Source organism: Salmo trutta, chromosome 33 (genome assembly GCF_901001165.1).
Source record: "Salmo trutta chromosome 33, fSalTru1.1, whole genome shotgun sequence".
NCBI classification, from domain to species: Eukaryota; Metazoa; Chordata; class Actinopteri; order Salmoniformes; family Salmonidae; genus Salmo; species Salmo trutta.
Window position 1 is genome coordinate 13,531,172 of NC_042989.1, and position 24,075 is coordinate 13,555,246.

Consider the following 24,075-nt stretch of genomic DNA (forward strand, 5'->3'; position numbering starts at 1 on the left):
ACTACTGTAGTATCTAGTATCTGTTGAACACATTTCTACAGGCAAATGAACACATTTCTAGCAGCAAATGTGTTAAATTATAGCCATGGTATAAAAGGAATAATCAACACAGGGCTCTATACATTCTCTGGAAAATAATACAACTCCGTTGTCACGCCCTGGTCTGTTTCACCTGTCCTTGTGATTGTCTCCACCCCCCTCCAGGTGTCACCCATTTTCTCCATTATCTCCTGTGTATTTATACCTGAGTTCTCTGTTTGTCTGTTGCCAGTTCGTCTTGCTTGTCAAGTCAACCAGCGATTTTCTCAGCTCCTGCTTTTCCCCAGTCTCTCTTTTTCTCTCCCTCCTGGTTTTGACCTTTGCCTGTCCTGAACCTGTACCTGCCCGCCTGACCACTGCCTGTCTCTGACCCTGAGCCTGCCTGCGGTCCTATACCTTTGCTCCACCTCTGGATTACCGACCTCTGCCTGACCTGACCCTGAGCCTGCCTGCCATCCTGTACCTTGGCCTCTGCTCTGGATTATCGACCCCTGCCTGCCTTGACCTGTCGTTTGCCTTCTCCTGTGGTTACAATAAACATTGTTACTTCACAGTCTGCACTTGGGTCTTACCTTGATTCCTGATATCCGTGGAAGGTCAGTTCCACTCCGCTAGCACATTGTGGAACACACCTTCCACGTCATTTATTATTTACCATAGAACGCATAGACCCTTGTTGATTATCCCTTCGTATTGTACTGTAACATGTTATGACAAACTATAATTTATTGGGATCAATTAAGAAAAAAGTTATAATTGTCCAAAAGTAGTCCAATAGGATTCTGATAGCGGCGACAATACATCCTATAGGATTGTGAGAATCCTTACCTCCAGCCTCACCTCCTGGCTGCTCACCAACGGTCATTGATGGGGAGACCAGAATTGGGTATGTTTAGTCTGACCTCTTCAAACTTCAACGTAGTACATGTTTGTTTGCCAGATATCACCTATCCTAACTGCCATTGGTAATAGAACAGGGACTGTGAATGTGTTTGCAGACGCATCTATGGAGACAGAACTTCAAGACTTGCAAGATGATGTGATGAAGTTCAGACCGACAGACAGGCTTGATATTGATGTCTCTGAATGGAGAGAGACTTGGCATGCAACACATCCATAACATGGGACTGAAGGAGATTACTAAATATACAGTACAGCAGAAATGTCCAGTATTTGCAACACCCTTTTCATTCTGCAGTATTTGCAACACCCTTTTCATTCACACACTTTTTCAGTTCTGCCAACACATTTTCTATCGGATTGAGATCAGGGCTTTGTGATGGCCACTCCAATACCTTGACTTTGTTGTCCTTAAGCCATTTTGCCACAACTTTGGAAGTATGCTTGGGGTCATTGTCCATTTGGAAGACCCATTTGCGACCAAGCTTTTACTTCCTGACTGATGTCTTGAGATGTTGCTTCAATATATCCACATAATTTTCCATCCTCATAATGCCATCTATTTTGTGAAGTGCACCAGTCCCTCCTGCAGCAAAGCACCACCACAACATGATGCTGTCATCCCTGTGCTTCATGAGCATCATGAGGCAGGAAAATTATGTGGATATATTGAAGCAACATCTCAAGACATCAGTCAGGAAGTTAAAGCTTGGTCGCAAATGGGTCTTCCAAATGGACAATGACCCCAAGCATACTTCCAAAGTTGTGGCAATATGGCGTAAGGACAACAAAGTCAAGGTATTGGAGTGGCCATCACAAAGCCCTGATCTCAATCCTATAGAACATTTGTGGGCAGAACTGAAAAAGCATGTGTGAGCAAGGAGGCCTACAAACCTGACTCAGTTCCACCAGCTCTGCCAGGAGGAATGGGCCAAAATTCACCCAACTTATTGTGGGAAGCTTGTGGAAGGCTACCCGAAACGTTTGACTCAAGTTAAACAATTTAAAGGCAATGCTACCAAATACTAATTGAGTGTATGTAAACTTCTGACCCACTGGGAATATGATGAAAGAAATAAAAGCTCTCTACCATTATTCTGACATTTCACATTCTTAAAATAAAGTGGTGATCCTAACTGACCTAAAACAGGGATTTTTTACTAGGATTAAATGTCAGGAATTGTGAAAAACGGAGTTTAAATGTATTTGGCTAAGGTGTATGTACATTTCTGACTTCAACTGTATATCTCTCAGATGTAGGAGAAACACTTCAGAACAAACTTCCTTTATATATGTTTTTGGGACTGTTGTTCCATGTAGTGAATCTGTTATTCAATGTGATTGTGTGGTCTAAGGCCCAAAATTATTTGATCAAATATACCGTTCAAAAGTTTGGGGACACTTAGAAATGTCCTTGTTTTCCATGAGAACTTACATGAAATGAGTTTCAAAATGAATAGTAAATATATTCAAGACATTGACAAGGTTATAAACAATGATTTTTAATTGAAATAATAATTGTGTCCTTCAAACTTTGCTTTCGTCAAAGAATCCTCCATTTGTAGCAATTACAGCCTTGCAGACCTTTGGCATTCTAGTTGTCAATTTGTTGAGGTAATCTGAAGAGATTTCACCCCATGCTTCCTGAAGCAGCTCCCACAAGTTGGATTGGCTTGATGGGCACTTCTTACGTACCATACGGTCAAGCTGCTCCCACAAAAGCTCAATTGGGTTGAGATCCGGTGACTGTGCTGCCACTCCATTATAGACAGAATTAGCTTTTCTTTCAAAAACAAGGACATATTTCTTTTATTTGATACTTCAAGGGGTCTTAAACTTCGAAATCAAAACCTCTCGAGCCAGCGGGGGAGTGGAATCCCGGCGAGCTGACTAGGCACCCCCGGTTCCATCGGCAGCGACCCAGGACCAACGTCACCACCAACCGGAACGCCAGTACTCCCCGAAGCTTCGTATGATGGCTTCGGGATTCTGTAAAAAATGACACCGGACAGGAGAAGCAGGTACGGGGAGTCATTTATTCGGGAACAGACAAGGAAACAAGACAGGAACAGCGTCAGAACACGGGTAACACGGACATGAGACAATTAATCCAGAAGCAGAGAACAGAGTTTGGGAACAGACAGATATAGGGAATGTAATGACACAAGTAATTGAGTCCACGTGAGTCCAATGATTGCTGATGTGTGTGATGGGGGGAAGGCAGGTGTGCATACTGATGGTGTCTTGAGTGCGTAATGCTGGGGATCCTGGCGCCCCTCGCCGCCAGGGGGAGGAAGAGCAGAAGCAGTTGTGACAGCAACGACGAGTCAGCCTATAGGGAGGAGGTAAGTGAACTCGCATTTGTGGTGCCAGGACAACAACCTCTACCTCAACGTCAGCAAAACAAAGGAGTTGATTGTCGACTTCAGGAAGCATTTTGAGGGGTCGCTGCAGTAAAGAAAGTCAGAAGTTTTAAGAATTTTAAGACCCCTTTGAAGTATCACATTTTTTTAAATATACAATTTGATGCAAATTTTTTTTGTCCTTACTGCTATTAGCCCATACAAACACATAGAATAACAAATTCCATACATGGAACAATAGATAGTCCCAAAATAAAATCAGTTTGTTCTGAAGTGTCTGTCCTATATCTGAGAGACAATAAATATTAAGATTATTATTTTTTTTACATGTACTTAAACACTTGCCCCCCAATCCCCCTTCCCTTATACATGTGTTAATATTGTACTTTAAAGTGTGCCTTCCTGTATTTTATGGTAAAATGTTTATTCTATTCTACTGAGCCATTTACTTTATGTTCATATTCTTATCTTTTATTATTTCTTGTTGTTTTTGCATTGTCGAAAAGGAACCTGCAAGTAAGCATTTCATTGTACAGTGTATACCATGTCTATCTTGTACATACGACTAATACAATTTGAAACTGAAATTGAAACCATTGTGTGGGTGAAGTAATTGATGAGGAGCAGAGAGGAAAGCATTTTGCTGCCGGGTCAAATTTTTTTTTATCGTACTCCTAGGTACTTCAGTCAAAAAGACTGATACTGAGTAACCTACAATAATATTCTCCCCCATTCACTGTAAGGTACCCCATTCTTTTACTCGTGTCTTGATAGAATGAAAACACACTTTTTTGAATTCCACTGAGGCTGTGCTGACTTACAGTACAGTGAGGGAGGTGTAGACAGAGCTCACAGAGCGAGTACCCCATGCACTTTTACTTTTCTCTTGTGAGACTGAAAACATACTCTCTGGATTCCACTGGGTGAAGCTGTGCCGACTTACAGTACAGAGGGAGGGAGGTGTAGACAGAGTCATTCCACAGAGAGTGTGCTCCATGTCATCCAGATAAGAGAGAAGGACCATCTGTTGCCTGCAGAGCCATTTAGATGACTGTACATCACGGTGGTTTATGTAAAGAGCTGAGGTGTGCTTCACAAGGCAACAGCACGCAGAGCCTGTGTACTCTCACTAATATCAATATTAGCCCTTCCATTCTCTTCCTCCCCAGTCCATTAGCACATTATTAATTTTATTTTGAACCAGAGGGTAGCAGTTTACTTTACTTTGAAATGAAAGAAGTTGTGGTACACATGTTCAGTAGCATTGACATAATTAAAAGCTTTTTTGATGTTTTATAATATAAAATTGTGCTCCAACATTGACACACACAATCTCTCTTCAGACAGCTCTCGAAATGGTCTCAAACTGGTCGGTGGACCCTTTCATGGAGTGTAACCACACAGCAGCCTGGGATTGGGTGTACTCCATCCAGCCAGTTTACATGTCCGTCATCTGCCTGCTGGGAATGGTAGGCAACACCTTCGTGCTGTGTGTGTTCTGCTTCCAGAAGAGACACAGCACAGTGGCAGACATCTACCTGGGGAACCTGGCTGCTGCAGACCTCCTCATGGTGTCCTGCCTGCCCTTCTGGGTGGTTGCGGTCATACAGGAGTTTCATTGGCCATTTGGTGAGCTTATGTGTCAGCTGGTAAACATTGTCATTGGGATGAACTACTACTGCAGCGTCCTGTTCCTTACGCTGGTGAGTGTGGACAGGTACCTGGTGCTGGCCCGTCCCCTGTCGTCCCAGGGCAGGGGAAGAAAACCAGCCTGGGCCAGCGGGATCTGCCTCGTTGTCTGGGTGGTGGGTGCTCTTCTCAGCTTCCCAGCCCTGCTCTTCCGATCTGTCCAGTTCTTCCCCCACCTGGGGGTGGAGGCGTGCTACATGGCATACCCCCACGACGGCTGGAGGCTGCGCTACAACCTGACCGTCAACATAGTGGGCTTTCTGGTTCCTATACCCGTTGTGTCCTTCTGCAGTTACCACATCATCAGTGTCCTACGGGACAACCAGGCGAGCAGGGTGAGGAGCACGACGGCGGCAGGCACAGAGAGGAAGGCTGCCCACCTGGTGCTTATCGTCCAGGCCATCTTCGTCCTCTGCTGGCTGCCCTACCAGGTCGTCATCTTCCTGGATACCCTGTATCACTATGAGGTCATCTCTGGCTGCGGCTGGGTGGATGTATTAGAAATCACCACTCAACTGGCTACCTACCTGGGCTACAGCAACAGCTCACTGAACCCTTTTCTGTATGTGATTGTGGGGAAGCACTTTAAGCAGAGGGCAAGAGGGGTATGTAGACAGATGATGTGCTGTGGAAAGGGAAGGAAGTCCTATCATACTGTCAATCTCATCTCCACCATTAAGTACACAGACTCCACTAAGGTATGATTTATAAACCCCAAATAACCATGTCATTTTAAAGCATATATTTCTGCACTAGCATCACTGTTTTGTGTAACAGCATGATAATACTTGTGAATGTGTTTTGTGTTTACAATGTATTTAGCTTGTGCTACTGTGGGTTTTCTTTAAATGAAATCAAACTTTATTTTTCACATGCGCCGAATACAGCAAGTGTAGACCTTACCGTGAAATGCTTACTTACAAGCCCATAACCAACAGTTCAGTTAAAGAAGAGGTTAAGAAAATATTTACCAAATAAACTAAAGTAAAAAATAATACAAAGGAACACAATAACATAACAATAACGAGGCTATATACAGGGGGTACTGGTAACGAGTTAGTTTGCAGGGGTACAGGCTAGTTGAGGTAATTTGTACATGTAGGTAGGGGTGAAGTGACTATGCATAGATAATAAACAGCGAGTAGCAGAAGTGTACAAAACAAATGGAGGGGGGTCAATGTAAATAGTCCGGTGGCCATTTGATGAATTGTTCAGCAGTCTGATGGCTTGGGGGTAGAAGCTGTTAAGGAGCCTTTTGGTCCTAGACTTGGCGCTCCGGTACCGCTTGCCGTGCGATAGCAGAGAAAACAGTCAATGACTTGGGTGACTGGAGTCTCTGACAATTTGATGGTACCGCCTATCATATAGTTCCTGGATGGCAGGAAGTTTGGCCCCAGTGATGTACTGGGCCATACGCACTACCCTCTGTGGCGACTTACGGTCAGATGCCGAGCAGTTGCCATACCAGGCGGTGATGCAACTGGTCAGGATGCTCTCGATAGTGCAGCTGTAGAACTTTATGAGGAACTGGGGACCCATGCCAAATCTTTTCAGTCTCCTGAGGGTGAAAGGTTTTGTCGTGCCCTCTTCACGACTGTCTTGGTGTGTTAGTTCGTTGGTGGACACCAAGGAACTTGAAACTCACAACCCGCCTGTTCGGCCCACCTTTCCTGTAGTCCACAATCAGCTCCTTTGTCTTGCTCACATTGAGGGAGAGGTTGTTGTCCTGGCACCACACTGCCAGGTCTCTGACCTCCTCCCTAGAGGCTGTCTCATCGTTGTCGGTGATCAGGCCTACCACTGTTGTGTCGTCAGCAAACTTAATGATGGTGTTGGAGTCGTGTTTGGCCACACAGTCATGGGTAAACAGTGAGTATAGGAGGGGACTAAGTACACACCCCTGAGAGGCCCCAGTGTTGAGGATCAGAGTAGAAGACATGTTGTTGCCTACCCTTACCACCTGGGGTGGCCCGTCAGGAAGTCCAGGATCCAGTTGCAGAGGGAGGTGTTAAGTCCCAGGGTACTTAGCTTAGGGATGAGCTTCGTGGGCACTATGGTGTTGAACGCTGAGCTGTATTCAATGAACAGCAATCTCACATAGGTGTTCCTTTTGTCCAGGTGGAAAAGGGCAGTGTGGAGTGCGATTGAGATTGCGTCATCAGTAGATCTGTTGGGGCGGTATGCGAATTGGAGTGGGTCTAGGGTATCCGGGAGGATGCTGTTGATGTGAGCCATGACCAGCCTTTCAAAGCACTTTATGACTACCGATGTGAGTGCTATCGGGCGGTAATCATTTAGGCAGGTTACCTTCGCTTCCTTGGGCACAGAGACTATGGTGGTCTGCTTGAAACATGTAGTTATTACAGACTCGGAGAGGTTGAAAATGTCAGTGAAGACACTTGCCAGTTGGTCTGCGCATGCTTTGAGTACAAGTCCTGGTAATCCGTCTGCCCCCGCGGCTTTGTGAATGTTGACCTGTTTAAAGGTCTTGTTCACATCGGCTACTGAGAGAGTTACCACACAGTCATCCAGAACAGCTGATGCTCTCGTGCATGATTCAGTGTTGCTTGCCTCGAAGCAAGCATAAAAGGCATTTAGCTCATCTGGTAGGCTCGCGTTACTGGGCAGCTCGCGTCTGGGTTTGTTGCCTGTAATCCATGGCTTCTTGTTGGGATATGTACGTACGGTCACTATGGTGACGACATCGTCGATGCACTTATTGATGAAGCCGATGACTGAGGTGGTATACTCCTCACTGCCTTTGGATGAATCCCAGAACATATTCCAGTCTGTGCTAGCAAAACAGTCCTGTAGCGTAGCATCCGCGTCATCTGACCACTTCCTTACTGAGCGAAGAAGTGGAGGCCATGACATTTCCGCCCACGTCAGGGAAGTCGTTCATATACCAGAAACCACTGGTATAGCTGTATCTCAAAAAGGTTTCTCAGTGATTTGATATTTTATATGCAGGATGGTTTAGACATTTTTATACATTCAAACAAATAAAACATCTGTAAAGTCCTTGATAATAATCTATTTTACATGATAAGTGAATGTTTTTCTGACCAACACTATGGAATAGTTATTGAATAGCTAAACTGCACAATAAAGTTTGCAATGACTTGTTTGGTACTTACCATGCACAATTCCATGTGAAAAACCCAACAATGTTGCAGTTCTTGACACACTCAAACCGGTGCGCCTGGCACTTACCACGTTCAAAGGCACTTCATTATGTTGCCTTGCCAATTCCCTCTCTGAATGACACACATACACAATCCATGTCTCAATTTTCTCAAGGCTTAAAAATACTTCTTTAACCTGTCTCCTCCCCTTCATCTACACTGGTTGAAGTGGATTTAACAAGTGAGATCAATAAGAGATCATAGCTGTCACCTGGATTCAACTGGTCAGTCTGTCATGGAATGAGCAGGTGTTGCTAATGTTTTATACACTCAGTGTATAGTACCTATACAATGTTTCTGTAAAAATAGGCATTACCAGTACACTCTATAATCCAGAAACATTATTTTATTGGGATGCTATTTTATTTTTATCTATTTGTTAATTTTCTTACTTTTTAACTGCATTGCTGGGAAAGGGCTCATAAGTAAGCATTTCACGGTAAAGTCTACTTGTTGTATTTGGCGCATGTGACAAATAAAATGTTATTCACTTTGAAACGACTCATGATGAAATATAAACAGAGGCTGTTCAATGATTAAGTTTAAATCTATTCGAAAGAAAGGGGGAACAGAAAGGAAATCATAGATCAAGCCAGCTACTTGGCCCTCGGCCTACAGTTATGTATGTGTGTTCTTACACCTCTGCCAAAAAGCTCCAGACCACTTTATAGAGGTTATAATAATGTTCTAAAATCATTCTAAAAGGAAAGTGGGTTTGTACACTTAAATGGGTTTGTACACTTGGCAAACAAGCTGTTCGCTTGACAAAATACATGTTCTCTCTTGAGTATTCGTACATTCTGATCTGAACTTTGGCGCTTCAGGAGGCAAACTGAAAATGGCTTATAAACAAGTTGACATGCACGGTGGGACAAGGTTGTGAAAGAATGTTGTATACAGATCCAAACTTTCCAGCAGGTCTCTCCCTAATTCAGTGAGTAGCTTAAAGATGAACAACAAACACTACAAAACTCCTTTCAAAACTAAATTAACACTAGGTAAGCAATTTATTGCATGACATTCAAAAAGATGGCTTTGTGAGCCAGGCATCTGAATAAAGTAATTATATAGAGACTAAAGTAATTTAGTACAAATTAATACTGATAGACCAAAACACTGACTGCCACTTTTTAGAGGTTATTCAACTTGACAAGAAGAAAGCATAGTTGTTTGATCAGCCATCTGTATTTTTAAGAATGTTCTACTCAGAGTCGCACATGATAAATCTTTCATGAGTTACTAAATCACATTTTAGAAGAAATAGTAATAAAAACAACGTGTGATCAATTACTCCAAGGACTCCTGTCATGTCTTTATTAAAACATCATGCTTAAATCCCTCTTTTGTCAAACAACACCAGAAATACTAAACATGTATGTGGATTCTGCATAATTAAGCAATCACAGCTTAACTGGAATACGGTAACCCTACAAGGGAGTTTTGAAGAGTTTGGACTTCAGCATACATTTTTGAAAGATATCTGGCTACAATGTTCAGGAGATTGATTACAGTGTTTTCCCCCTTGGCTTCTATTTCCATGCCAAATACAGTATCCAACTTCAGAGTCACAATATTTACATGAATATTGTTGTTTCTTAGTGAATAATAAGCACAGATAAGATATTTTCCTATGACCACAGAGCTGGTGGTCTCCATGGCAATGCTACTGTCAGAAAAGTCTTGATATGTTCTTCAAAAGAGAGATCAGGGTCCAGAGTAACGCCGAGGTCCTTCACAGTTTTATTTGAGAAAACAGTAGCACAATACTTCCCACCATCTAGAATCCTCTCCACAACAATGGATCCTGGTCTACAGCATCGCCCCTCCCTACATCTTTACCCTGTGTGTTGTGAAGCTGCTGGGTAATGGCTTCATCCTTCTGGTTTTCCTTCTCCAGAGGGGCCAGTGCCCCATAGCAGAGATATACCTGGGAAACCTGGCCCTGACTGACCTGCTCCTCCTGGCCTGCCTGTCCTTCTAGGCCATGAACATCCTCAACGACCACAACTGGCCGTATGGAGACTTCCTGTGACACATAGTCAATCAGTCTATCCTGGTCAACTTCTGTACCAGCATCTACCTGTTGGCAATGGTTAGTGTGGACCGCTACTTAGCGCTGGTGAGGACCATAAGGGCCAGTTGGCTGAGGAGGAAGTTCTACGCATTGGTAGTCTGTCTCATCCTGTGGCTGTTTGGGCTGCTGATGGGGGTGCTGGCGACGATTCACAGAAAGGTGATGTTTGTTGATGAACTTCAGACAATGGTGTGTATTCTGGAGTATCCTGACAACTCTGGGGAATCTTGGAAGCTGGCCCACAACCTCCTGATGAACATTGCAGACTTTACTCAACCTGTTGTGGTGATTATTTCCTGCAGTTGTAACATCATTGGAGCCCTGTGGAAGAGGAGGGAGAGTGTTTACATAGAGGATAGAAACTACAAGAAGGCCACAGTCCTCGTTTGCGCCTTGACGCTGCTGTTCCTTGTGTGTTGGAGTCGCTTCCAACTCTTCACCCTACTCGATATACTATGTGAAGTAGAGGTCTTGGACAAGAAGTGGGATGGATATTGGAACCCAAATTTCAACATACCTAGCATTTCTGAACAGTAGCCTAAACCCTGTGCTGTATGTATTTTCCAGTCAGTATTTTAGGAGGAAAGTTAGCGCCATCTACAGGAAAACTAAGAATCACAGGAGCTCTACTACAACTGAAAGCTGAAATGCCAGTGTGTCAACCTATTGCCATAGGGGTGATCAAATCAAACCTGTTGTAATACAGACATGTCTTCCTGCATTTTCCTGCACATTTGTGATTTGATATCAACTAAATGCCATTTTTAATGAATAACGCAATTTATCAAATATATCCACATTAAATGTGTGCAATCTAGAACCACATTATGTAGACCTATCAGATTTAGATTGCATGGAAATGATAGTCTCAAAAGTAAGATAGTGGCGATGTTTCCTGAAGCGTATATTGTGTGCTCACAATGTCACAATGTCAATTTTAATGCTAAATGTAACTTTTCCAGTCCTTTCTCTGACACAAGCAAGAGAGATTGTAGATTATAGCAGGGAACATCATGGGGGTGATAGATTTGAAATGCTACATAGGTGTGTGCGTGTTACACCATTCCAGATAGCCCCCGAAATCTTGTCTTTTGTTACAATAAATGGTGACCTTTAAATGCCAAACACCACTATGTGAAGGCCTAAACATTGTATTTCTCTCACCAGTACCCACATTTGCTGTACCTTTACCATTCATATTTTCAATAAAGTTATTTAATATACTGTACATCTAAGCAAATTCCCCCTGTGTGACATTGGAGTTTCTGACAGTTTGTGCAGAAATTCTACAGTTGTGCAAACCCACAGTTTCATCAGCTGTCCGGGTGGCTGGTCTCAGGTGAAGAAGCCGGATGTGGAGGCCCTGGGCTGGCGCGTTAGAAATGGTCTGCGGTTGTGAGGTCGGTTAGACGTACTGCAAAATTCTCTAAAACTATGTTAGAAGTGACTTATGGTATTCTTGACATTCCTGCAGCCAGCATGCCAATTGCATGGTCCCTCAAAACTTGAGACATCTATGGCATTGTGTTGTGTGACAAAACTGGACATTTTAGAGTGGCCCAGCACAAGGTTCACCTGTGTAATGATCATGCTGTTTAATCAGCTTCTTCATTAAACAGCATGATAATCTTGTCAGGTGGATGGATTATCTTGGCAAAGGAGAAATGCTCACAAATAAGGATGTAAACAAATTTGTGCACAAATTTGATAAATAATCATTTTATGCATTTGTGTATATTTCAGCTCATGAAACGTGACCAACACTTTACGTGCTGTGTTTACATTTTTGTTCAGTATATTTGTATCTTGACACAAATATTAATGATCCCCATGTGACGACCCTCCCTCTCTGTCTGCCGTATTCTCTCTCTTTGCTCTTGTTTCCTTAATAGGATGCCGGTGGGAGTTGGGAGGGTCGTCAGCTACATGGGAAACACCTGGGCCCGGGTGTGTCCCAGGATAAATACATCTCTGCCACATTCATTGAGGAGACTCTCTCCATGCAGACACACTATGTTTATTTGTATTTAGGTTACCTTAGTTAATAAATATATATTTTGTTATTCCTTGTCTCCACGTTGTCTCCCTTTTGTTATGAACTTTGAGCCGGTTCGTGACACCCAAGACGCTTATAAATAAATACATTCATAGTCATTTAATGATAACATTACAAGACCAAAGTGTGGAGAGAAGTCTTTCCAGCTGTGCTTTTTTGCTCTGCAGACTGGTTCTGTTGGTTCATGTTTGTGTACATAACGTGTTAACTTGAGTGTATGACCACCCTCCAACTACATTCTGTAACTATTTGCATTCTGTAGGTATAGGAGTCCATTTTTAGATGTCAAGTCATTGATCACACCCAGGGTAACCACAGTGGAGACGTTCCAAGCAATAAACTGCAGATGAGCCAACGTCCTGTCTGTTGCTTTTCCTAAAAGCTGTGGTTTCTCCACCACAGTGAAGTTTACACCATAGCCTATGGTGATGTCATAACCAAATCAACTCAAATGTATGGCACAAATAAGAATGCAAAATAGTCACTTTAATAACTCTACCTACATGTACATACTACCTCAGCTAACTGGTGCCCCCGCACATTAACTCTGTACCGGCACCCCCTGTATATATTTTTATTTTTTACTGCTGCTCTTTAATTACATGTTACTTTTATCTCTTATTCTTATCCATATTTCTTTGAAACTGCACTGTTGGTTAGGGGCTCGTAAATATTTCACTGTAATACACACCTATTGTATTCGGCGAATGTGACTAATAAAATTTGATTTGATTTGAAAAGCTTGATCTTACCAGTCCAAAGTAAATACACAAAGCAAAAACCCAAATGGTAAAATAAGTTTAATTGTAACCAAACATTTTCTCCCACCAACATGCAGTCAAAATGCCCCCTCCCCCCCAAAAAAAATGAGTCTGAGGGGCCGAAATACAGTTTAAAGTTTTGAACATGATACACATCACTGTTGTCAGGCTGGCTATGGAGAAATACAGAGTAGTTGACAAGCCTCTTAAGTATCTTGGCTGGGCCTTTCCACTTAGGAGCTAGTTTAGCCATGAAACCAGCATCAGCTTTGGACAGTGGGTCAGCTCTGATTCACTCCAGATCATCGTACTCAAAAGCAACTTGTTGACGTTCGGGATTGTAGTAACACCCCTGTTTTACTTGAGTTTTGGAGACGTTGGGTCTAACCTGCTCCAGCATGTGCTGTTGCCTTTCAAGCAGTGAGTAGACATTCTGCTCAGGATCAAGTGACTTGCTGATGAGCCTCTTCAAGCGGATTCTTTAGCTTCCATCCGAGGGCAATTTCTGCAGGTGTGAAACCTGCTTATTCCTGCCAGGCATAGTTGATGGAGAAGCGGAAGTCAGGCAACCAGCTGTCCCAAGTGTTGTGCTTGTCCTTCATGAAGGATGCGATCACGGTCTTCAGCGTGCGATTTATGTCAGATTTGTTTGTGGATGGTACGTTGTAGTGAGCTTTTGGACGACACCCCATTTCTGGCAAAGCTGTTTGAGAAAGAGGGAGGTGAACTGAGCTCCTCTGTCCGAGAGAGGATAGGCTGGCGTTCCCCATCTGTTCAATATTTCATCAGTGAGAATGGAGGCGATCTTTGGGGTTTTTCGCCTCTCTTATGGGGAACAATTCATCCCACTTGCTACAGATGACCCGACAGCTTAGTCAGTTGAGACTTGTACTTCTGGCAAGTAATGCATCTCTTGGTGTATTCCGATACATGCCCTTCACATCTGGACAGTAGACGACTTCCAGCACCATGAGTAGGGTGGACTGTCATGGAAGTATCTCAAGAACTGCTCTCTCATCCCCTGTGAGAGAAACAGTTTAAACTTCTGGCCTTCCTGTCCCACAGGGACGACCCAGAACAGATACCTATTTTCAATGGCATAATTGATGTGTCCATGTCTTGGCTTTCTGCCCTGGACATACTTCATAGTGGTCTGCACCTCGGGGTCATACTGTTGGGCTGAAGCTAAGTCAGACTAGTCCACAGGGAGTGAGCATTTGTGACTGCTGGACTGCTGGATGCTTGGCTGATGCAGACCGTGGCTTGCTTCTGTATTCCAACCAGGGCATGGGAGAGAGCATCCGGGAACACTGTTGCACTGTCCTTTTCTGTAGGTGACATGGAAGTCAAACTCCTGTAGTCTGATCATTCATCTTACCATTTTGAATTGGGCATTGGATGGATGAACACCCAGGCCAGGGCTGAGTGGTCCATAACGACCTCAAACTTCCTCCCTTCAAGGAAAGGCCACCAATTTTCCACCGATTAACCTCTCTAGGGTATGTGGGACGAAATCGTCCCACCTACTCAACAGCCAGTGGAATTCCGTGGCGTGATATTCAAATACCTTAGAAATGCTATTACTTCAATTTCTCAAACATATGACTATTTTACAGCATTTTAAAGACAAGACTCTCGTTAATCTAACCACACTGTCCGATTTCAAAAAGGCTTTACAACGAAAGCAAAACATTAGATTATGTCAGCAGAGTACCCAGCCAGAAATAATCAGACACCCATTTTTCAAGCTAGCATATAATGTCACATAAACCCAAACCACAGCTAATGGTAGCACTAACCTTTGATGATCTTCATCAGATGACACTCCTAGGACATTATGTTATGCAATACATGCATGTTTTGTTCAATCAAGTTCATATTTATATCAAAAACCAGCTTTTTACATTAGCATGTGACGTTCAGAACTAGCATACCCACCGCAAACTTCCGGTGAATTTACTAAATTACTCACAATAAACGTTCACAAAAAACATAACAATTATTTAAAGAATTATAGATACAGAACTCCTTTATGCAATCGCTATGTCCGATTTAAAAATAGCTTTTCGGCAAAAGCACATTTTGCAATATTCTGAGTAGATAGCTCGCCATCACGGGCTAGCTATTTTGACACCCACCAAGTTTGGCACTCACCAAACTCAGATTTACTATAAGAAAAATTGGATTACCTTTGCTGTTCTTCGTCAGAATGCACTCCCAGGACTTCTACTTCAATAACAAATGTTGGTTTGGTTCAAAATAATCCATAGTTATGTTCAAATATCCTCTGTTTTGTTCTTGCGTTCAAGACACTATCCGAAGGGTGACGCGCGGACGCGTATCGTGACAAAAAAATTCTAAATATTCCATTATCGTACTTCGAAGCATGTCAAACGCTGTTTAAAATCAATTTTTATGCGATTTTTCTCGTACAAAAGCGATAATATTCCGACCGGGAAACCCTGTTTTCGTTCAAAGACTCAAAGTTGAAAATGGCCACTTCACGTGCACGCTCGCACCCGTCTCATTGTTCTCAGATCGACCACTTACCAAATGCGCTACTGTTTTTCAGCCATGGGCTGCAAAGTCATCATTCAACGTTCTGGCGCCCTCAGAGCCTATGGGAGCCGTAGGAAGTGTCACGTTACAGCAGAGATCCTCAGTTTTCAATAAAGAGAGTGTAGAAGGCCAAGAAATGGTCAGAGAGGGCACTTCCTGTACAGAATCTTCTCAGGTTTTTGCCTGCCATATGAGTTCTGTTATACTCACATACACCATTCAAACAGTTTTAGAAACTTTAGGGTGTTTTCTATCCAAATCAAACAATTATATGCATATTGTAGTTTCTGGGCAGTAGTAATAACCAGATTAAATCGGGTACGTTTTTTATCCAGATGTGAAAATACTGCCCCCTACACTAGAGAGGTTTTAAATGACTGCTAGATACTCTTTGCTCAGAAACAGAGTTCAGCAGAGTTCAGTAGTCTTGATCCATAGGCGATAACTCACTCACCGCCATCAAACTCTTGTGTCAAAACAGCACCAAGACCAATGTCATTAGCATCTATTTGCACTTTGAAGGGCAGGTAGAAGTCAGAGGAGAGGAGCACTGGTGCTTTGGTTAGGGCCTCCTTCAAGTCCTCGAAAGCCCTCTGGCACATCCTTCCTCTTCAGAGCATTGAGAGGAGCAGAGTGGTCTGCATAGTGAGGGATGAAGCGATGATACCATCCTGTCATACCTAGAAACTTCTCCACTTCCTTGACTGACTTAGGTGTTGGAGAAAACTGGACAGTCTCAACCACCACATGTCCAAAGAAGGAAATGCTCCTCTGGAACAGGTCTCACTTCTTCAGGTTCACCATGAGTCCAACTTTATGCAACCTGCTGAACACAGCTCTCAGGCCTTCCAGGTGTTGTTGCTCTGAGCGGGAGTACACCATGATGTCATCAATGTATGCAAAGCAACACTTCCCCTTCACATCTTCAGGGGCTATTTCCATGAGCCTTTGGAGTGATGCTCCAGCATTTTTCATTTTTTTCCGCTCTTCCACTCATGAAACAAGCAGTCAAGCTGTGCACAAATCTGTGGGCTGGTCTCCACCACACTAACTAGCTGCTGTATTAGGGCTTCAGATTTCTCACAAGGTGACGTGGAGACATTTGCCCACATCTTCGTGCACAGCTTAAAAGCCTGTTGCATGAGTGGCCAACTGTTTGCACAAATTCTGTTGTACTCACTACTCTTGTCTCTCACCGCACCATAACAACTGATGAGGTCTCCAAAGTCACCTTTGAAAAACAACTCTCCTTTTTTGTGTGCTTTATGCACATAAATATGATGTATGAACTGCAAACCACCCATGTGTAATTGTTGAGTTCACCATTCACTCTCTCAGCACACAGTTCTCTCTCACCTGCAGTGCTGATTTCGTGTGATAGCTCATGGGGAATTTAAGACAAAGAAATGCTACAGACTAATAATGTTTGACATTCACTTCAGGATGCTAAGTTAATTAAACAGTCAAATCCCTGGTGCTTGAGATAATGCAGGTTCTAGAGCAAAAGCCATGAAATTCCTGATAAAATCTTGACTTTTAAAACCATTTAGGCAAATGGGTTGTTTCTTGCATTTTTGGGGGAGCAGTTGTTCTATTTGTCATTGTGCACAGGTAATATATGTGCATGATGGTAATTAATATGTAAATACATAAATAGAGTAAAGGACTAATCAAAACATTATTCACAAGAGTACCTCCGTTGAACTTTCACCATTTGAATGAGGGCATTTCTGAGGAAAACCCTTATGCAAATATTTTCCTTGATGGAGACAGAAATTTGGCACCGAAATAAATATTGTGTGAGAGCAAAAGTAAAAAACACCTAGAAGAACAATATGTTACCAATGTTTTATTTTCATACAGCAGATAAGAGTGCCAAATACTACATCCTAGAAAATTCACACAGTCTCCTCCCTTTCAGTTTACAAGACATTTAGGGGGATTTTAAATTTGGTTAGGGGTTGACATAATTGCTACGCGAGTGACATTCAGTTATCTGCAATATGGACCATCAGGGGTATTAGCCATCTGGGGCTCCAACAGCTACAACAGAGCTAAAACAGCCCTGTTCACAATCATTTCACCTTGTTTACAGTCTTCAAAACCATCGCTTTGTGACGTCTGCCATTATGTATAATGAAAGCTTTTTCTATTTTTACCCAACGCTATAGAGGAGATTAATACCATAAACATTAAGGAAATTAGGTTATAGTGTCCTGCTTCGTGGGTGAACTATTCCAATAGACAGAAATGTGGTTATAGCTCCAATATAAAATAATAAATTATGTTTGATGCAAATGTCATCAAAAGAAATCCAGATTATCACTATTTACACTCAAATAGGGTGTCACAATTTTTGTTTGACAATGTTTGTATCCTAATGTACTTTTAACAAAACATATCCGAGAAATATGTCTACTGTTGGACAGGCATCTGTGTAAGAATACAAGGCCCATCTGTTTTCTTCTCCCAAACTTTTCTCTCCTGCTGTGAGTACATGGAAATGGTCTCAGTGTAACAATTTGTGTGATCAAATGTTGACAGAGGAGACAGAACAGTGGGTCGATGCAGTAAGGCTGTTTGTCCGCTCTACCTCAATGAAACAAAAGAGGAAAACAACATCACCTTCCACAAATACACTCCTAAACAATCCATGCACACCATTATGTTACATTACGTGTGCTTGTGTGGCCGCTGTCTTTTCAGATGTAAATCAACCAGATAATATTCCTACTTATCAATTTGTCCTTTTCAGGTAAGTCTTCATGGGGACAGGAACAGGGAAATATGCATGTGCTTCAAATGCATACGTAACATTTACAGTATTTATTTATATATTTGGATACCCATTACTCAACTAACCACTAAATTGTCATCTAGTAGTTTAACAATATTCTAAATGTAGAACAAAAAATAAATCCCAATTCTTTTGTTATTGATTAAAAAAATAAGTACCGTATGCCCTAAGAACACTGGTAGAGCCATTCTCACAAGTTCCAGAATACGAATTTGCATGCATAGAATTCACATGGAATAGAGGGGCACCCAACATCCCTTTTCTCATTGAACCATACAAGTACAGTAGTTGACTACAGCACAGAGCATGCAGAGTCATCCAACTCAGAGAGGGCAAAGACGGACCCAACAGTAGCACCACGCAATCAGACCAATTCTAACCTTCCTGACTCCTGCATTAAAGACAAAATGGGTGGACCGCCACATACTGTATTCCCAGCGGCGTACTCCCTCTTCTTCATCGTAGGCTTCCCCGGCTAACTGCCTATCTCTGTAGGGGGCCTGGCTGCTAATGAGGAAAGGCAACAACTTGGCCGTGTACCTGGTCAACCTGTCAATCTCAGACCTCCTCTACACTATCTCCGTGCTGGTGTGGATGGAGCTGACCCTGGGCCGGCCTGTACGGGACACCCTCTGTAGCCTGGTGTCTGTGGTGATGTACCAGAGTTTCTACATCGGGTCTGATCTCCTCTGCTGCATCTCAGTGGATCGCTAACTGACCTTGGTCTACCCTCTTTACTGGGTCCGGCAGGTGTGTACTGCAGTGGCAGTGAGCGCTGTATTGAGTAGAACTGTCTATCCACATCTACCTTCTTCATCACACGGGGGCGCTGCAGGGCTTCTCCAGCGGCTGTGTAAGGAGGTATTTTATTAGGGTCCCCATTAGCAATTGAAAAAACAGCAGCTACTCTTCCTGGGGTCCACACAAAACATGAAACATAATACAGAATGACATAATACAGAACATCAATAGACAAGAACAGCTCAAGGACAGAACAAAATTTTACAAAATGTAAAGACACACGTAGCCTACATATCAATGCATACAGACCAACTATCTAGGTCAAATAGGGAGAGGAGTTGTGCCACAATGTTTCTTTATCTGTTTTTTTATTATTAAAAATGTTTTTAAAAAATTATGCTAGCATGCTTAACTAGCTTCTCTTGTATACGTGTGTTACCTCACATTGTAGACAGTATCCTCCATGATAGAGTAATTAAGTATCCTTATTTGCCGCAATATATTCAACTGATGCCTTGTGAGGCTATAATAGTACTATATGTGTGTTGTTTAAGCATCCACTACTCTATAAAAATGTTGTTAAAATGTTTTCTATTCAAATGTATAGCTATTCAAACCCTAACACATATTCCTGTAAAGGTACAATGCCTAAATATTATCTGTTAATATGAAGATATAGTATCCTATTTTCTACAACTATTTAATATGGAAAACCTAAGTATCTCTATGTACACACTCTGGATCATTACCCATTGTTTGACTTTTATATGGAAATTGGTTAGATAAATATCATGAGGAAGTTCCCAATATTTACATTTACATTTTAGTCATTTAGCAGACGCTCTTATCCAGAGCGACTTACAGTATTAATATGGCGTGTTCATAATTCTTTATCACACTGCAAACAATTATGTCAAGACAAGCTAAACTAATATAACCAGTCTATATTGTGAAACCAATACTGTAGGGAGAGACAGCATGTAGTTAATGGCTCAACATAGAGATTAGAACTAAAGCTACAGTGTGGTCCACTAGACCTCTCTCTGTCTGTCATGTTATGGGATTGAACTCAATATACATGTATATCTATACGGTAGTAAAGGTCTCAGGAAGCAATGGTTTCTTTTTCCTGTTTGTCTGAGCTCGTTGAGCAATCATCTGAATGATAGTACGTGTTGTGTGGGCTGTGTCTGTGTGGAGGGTTATCGTTTGGGAGACACATCAGATAATGTTATGACTTGAATCTACAGTAGAAGTACGGGCCAATTGGCTGCTCTCCTGTAAAAACCGTGAGTATGGCTTTTTCTATAAAGAAATCGGACTGATTCTTATTAGCTTTAGAGATATCCTTGCTAAGTTCCATATGCAAGCTTTTAGGGGGATGTTTACTTTCTTGGGTAAATAATGCAGTCTTGAAATGATTGTTGCTACACTTTAGAAATAGAGTCATGTTGTGTTGTATTGCCTTGTTTTCCAAAAGGTGAGGGGCCATGAATTTCACTGCTGGAATGGAGAATTTCAGCCTCACCACCACAAATGACTCAGACAAACTGTGTTACCCAGCTGGCTACCCTGAGGAGAGGAAACCCTTTTTCTTTCTGTACCTGATCATCATTATCATCGGGATTCCATCCAACTCCTTCTCCCTCTATGTGTCCTGGCAGCACATCAGACAGAGGAACGAGCTGGGTGTTTATCTGTTTAACCTGGCCCTGTCTGACCTCCTATTCACCATAGGTCTGTCTCTGTGGGTGGACTTGCATTGGCGCGGTGTCTGGCTTCACGGGGAGGCTGTGTGCATCCTCTCTGTCATCCTCCTCTTTACAAACTTCTACACCAGCAATGGGCTGCTTTGCTGTATCGCCCTGGACCGTTACCTGGGTGTGGTTCACCCGCTGAAATACCCAGTCCTGAGGAGGCTGAACACGGCCGTGGTGATCAGCGTGGCTATCTGGGTGCTGGTGATCTCCTTCAACGCGGCCACAATCACCTGGATAGACTCGTACGACTTGGAGGGCAGAAGGGCTGTGTGCTTCGACGTGTACCCTATGGGGGACAGGCTGGTGCAGGTCAACGTGACTCGCTTTGTCCTGGGTTTCCTGTTTCCTGTCCTGCTGGTGTCGTTCTGCTGCCGGGGAATCTGTGTGGCGGTCCGCTCCAACCGGGCCACGGAGGAGCAGGAGAGGAGACGGGTGTCAAGACTCCTGGGGGTGGTGCTGCTAACCCTGGGGCTCTGCTACGGACCCATCCACATTATTATGCTCCTGCGGGATCTTCTGGAGCACTGTCGGAGCCCCTCCTGGCTTTTCCTGCCTTATAAGATCAGCATGGCCATGTCAGCCCTAAACAGCCTGGCTGACCCCTTCCTCTACTGTTTCATCACCAGACTGGGCAAGGCCAACGTCACACAGGTGGTACACTTCTTCCAGGGGAGGAGAGAGGGGAACGGTCAGGAGGTGGTGTAGTGTGGTGATACTCAACCACAAACCAGAACATTGGAGGAGTTAAGAGAGAGAGACTCATACTGTTTTGTGAGTGACAAATATTGACTCATGCTTTGTCAAGACTCCGTTCCAAAATGTATTATGTGAAGGAGTGTTAGATTATACCAACGTGGATACATACTGTGCTGTGGTTTGGATCATTGTGCCAGGCTATCATTACTAAGACGTGTTTTTCTGAAAAGAACCGTTCAAAGCTAATGTGACTGCGTTCATCCCTCCTTGTGACACTACAGAAGGATGAACTTCATTCCACTTTCACTTCAGGTTTTGTCTTGCTGTTAATACATTTACAGACTAGTGTTTCAGAGGAGACCAAGTATACTAATAGCACCAAAAATAGAACTTGACCACTTTACTCGGTCAGCATTCTTATTTGACCAAATCCTTGTCATAACTGTCAACCTTCATGCTGTCCCAGTGTTTTTGCTTTATCATGTAAAATGTAACACTGTTTAACACTGACAGTAGAGCAGCATGTAAACTGTGGTATCGGAGGCCATCAACTAGCAGCATTGGGAAAGCAGTGGGATCTCTATTTTTATATATTTGGCACCCTCTTCTTGTCTATATGTGCAGCCACTACACACTGGAGGCAAAGACTATAAAACAAGGTAGCTGCCTGACAGCTGCTTTCAACCAAAATCATGTAATTTAATCTGGATGGATACTGTCCCGCAGGTTTTAAATTGGCATTTTATTTGCCCCGAGGATATCCTCATACATTGTAGTGGCCGTGACCCCACTCTCCGAGGGTGTCTCAGGGGGAGTTGGGCTTTGCAAAAAACACATTTCCATTTCAGACATGAGTATAATACACACTTGAAACAGGACAAATACAAGCACCCACCAAATTATTATTATAGTGGCATTGTGGTTCACTATAATAAGCCCACTATCATCTTGGTATACACTGACTGTACAAATCATTAAGGACACCTGCTCTTTCCATGACATAAACTGTCCAGGTGAATGCAGGTGAAAGCTATGATCCCTTATTAATGTCACTTAAATCCACTTCAATCAGTGTGGATGAAGGGGAGGAGACAATTTAAAGAAGGATTTTTATCCCTTGAAACAACTGAGACATGGATTGTGTACAGTGGCAAGAAAAGAATGTGAACCCTTTGGAATTACCTGGATTTCTGCATAAATTAGTCATAATATTTGATCTGATCTTCATCTTAGTCACAACAATAGACAAACACAGTGTGCTTAAACTAATAACCCACACATTATTGTATTTTTCTTGTCTATATTGAGTACATCATTAAACATTCACAGTGTAGGTTGGGAAAAGTATGTGAACCCCTAGGCTAATGACTTCTCCAAAAGCTAATTGGAGTCAGGAGTCAGCTAACTTGAAGTCCAATTAATGAGACGAGATTGGAGATGTTGGTTAGGGCTGCCTAGCCCGATATAACACCTTCTATTTTGTCGGCCAAAATTTGCTCTGTTTTAAAAAAAGAAGAGGAATCCTATTTCATATACAAACGGTTAAATCTGAAATACTTAAGTGTACTATGTTAATCACGTTTGTACTACTCACAAGGGCAGGCACTGATTTGCTTGTATTATCAGAACCCATTGTCAGATAGCTAGCTAACAAATATATGCTGTTTTTACAGATACTTGTAGAAAGATAATCATCAAGCCATATTTTTATTACACAGAGTTGAACTCTCACTTACCCATGAAGAAGTGATTTTACCGCAAATTCCCAGCAGGGCTGTCTAAATATTTGTAAACAATGATGTCAACAATAAATCAACGTGTGCAGTAGTTGCGCGCCTAGTGTGATTTGACACGCTCAAATTTCCGTGCGCAATAATGCCGCTGTTGACGCAGGTCTTCCGTTTGATTTGGGTTTAAGAGAAACCTGTAGACCTTCCTGCTCCTGGTACAGACCACTGAAGCCACAGGACCCTGTTGATAAGATCAGGTTCCACACCTTCAGGAGCTGCCTCTCTCTCTCTCTCCCTCTCATATAGACACACGCACACACACACTCCATGATTGTTGTGATAAGGTGGTTTATATCTTGTCTCGTTCGATCAATTTAGGACACTACGATAAAAGACAGGCTCTATAGGATGATGGATGAAAAGACTGTAATCTTCGTAGGTGATTTTACTAAAACTGCTCAGGATTTCAACAGAGCTGAGAGGAGTCTAAAGAAGCTGTTAGTTAATAGTTAAAAAGACTGAATTTGTGAACTAGCATTCTATAAACAATTAATCATCACTTCTTTATAAGGCAGCAAACTGCCACTACTGCTGACAAACTCGAATAGCCCAATTCACCACAATGTAATAGTGAATGAGTCTGGCCATTGATGCCTTGTGTCATAGTTCTATTCAGATTATCTCAGATTTGCATCGTCAGGATTCGATTTATTGACTGGCATAAA

The 24,075-nt window shown here is 42.6% G+C and overlaps 2 protein-coding genes and 1 pseudogene across 2 annotated transcripts; all 3 read left to right on the forward strand.

Moving 5' to 3' along the window:
• Nucleotides 1-4,652: 4,652 nt before the first annotated feature.
• On the forward strand, nt 4,653-5,867 carry LOC115172117 (B2 bradykinin receptor-like). The gene has a single exon (XM_029729298.1). The coding sequence runs from the start codon at nt 4,658-4,660 to the stop codon at nt 5,693-5,695; it is 1,038 nt and encodes a 345-aa protein (XP_029585158.1). The 5' UTR covers nt 4,653-4,657; the 3' UTR covers nt 5,696-5,867.
• Nucleotides 5,868-9,035: 3,168 nt separating this feature from the next.
• Nucleotides 9,036-11,097, forward strand: LOC115172068 (B1 bradykinin receptor-like; annotated as a pseudogene).
• Nucleotides 11,098-20,654: 9,557 nt separating this feature from the next.
• Nucleotides 20,655-21,629, forward strand: LOC115172069 (psychosine receptor-like). The gene has a single exon (XM_029729261.1). It carries the CDS (start codon nt 20,655-20,657, stop codon nt 21,627-21,629), a length of 975 nt encoding a protein of 324 aa, XP_029585121.1.
• The last annotated feature ends 2,446 nt before the right edge of the window (nt 21,630-24,075 follow it).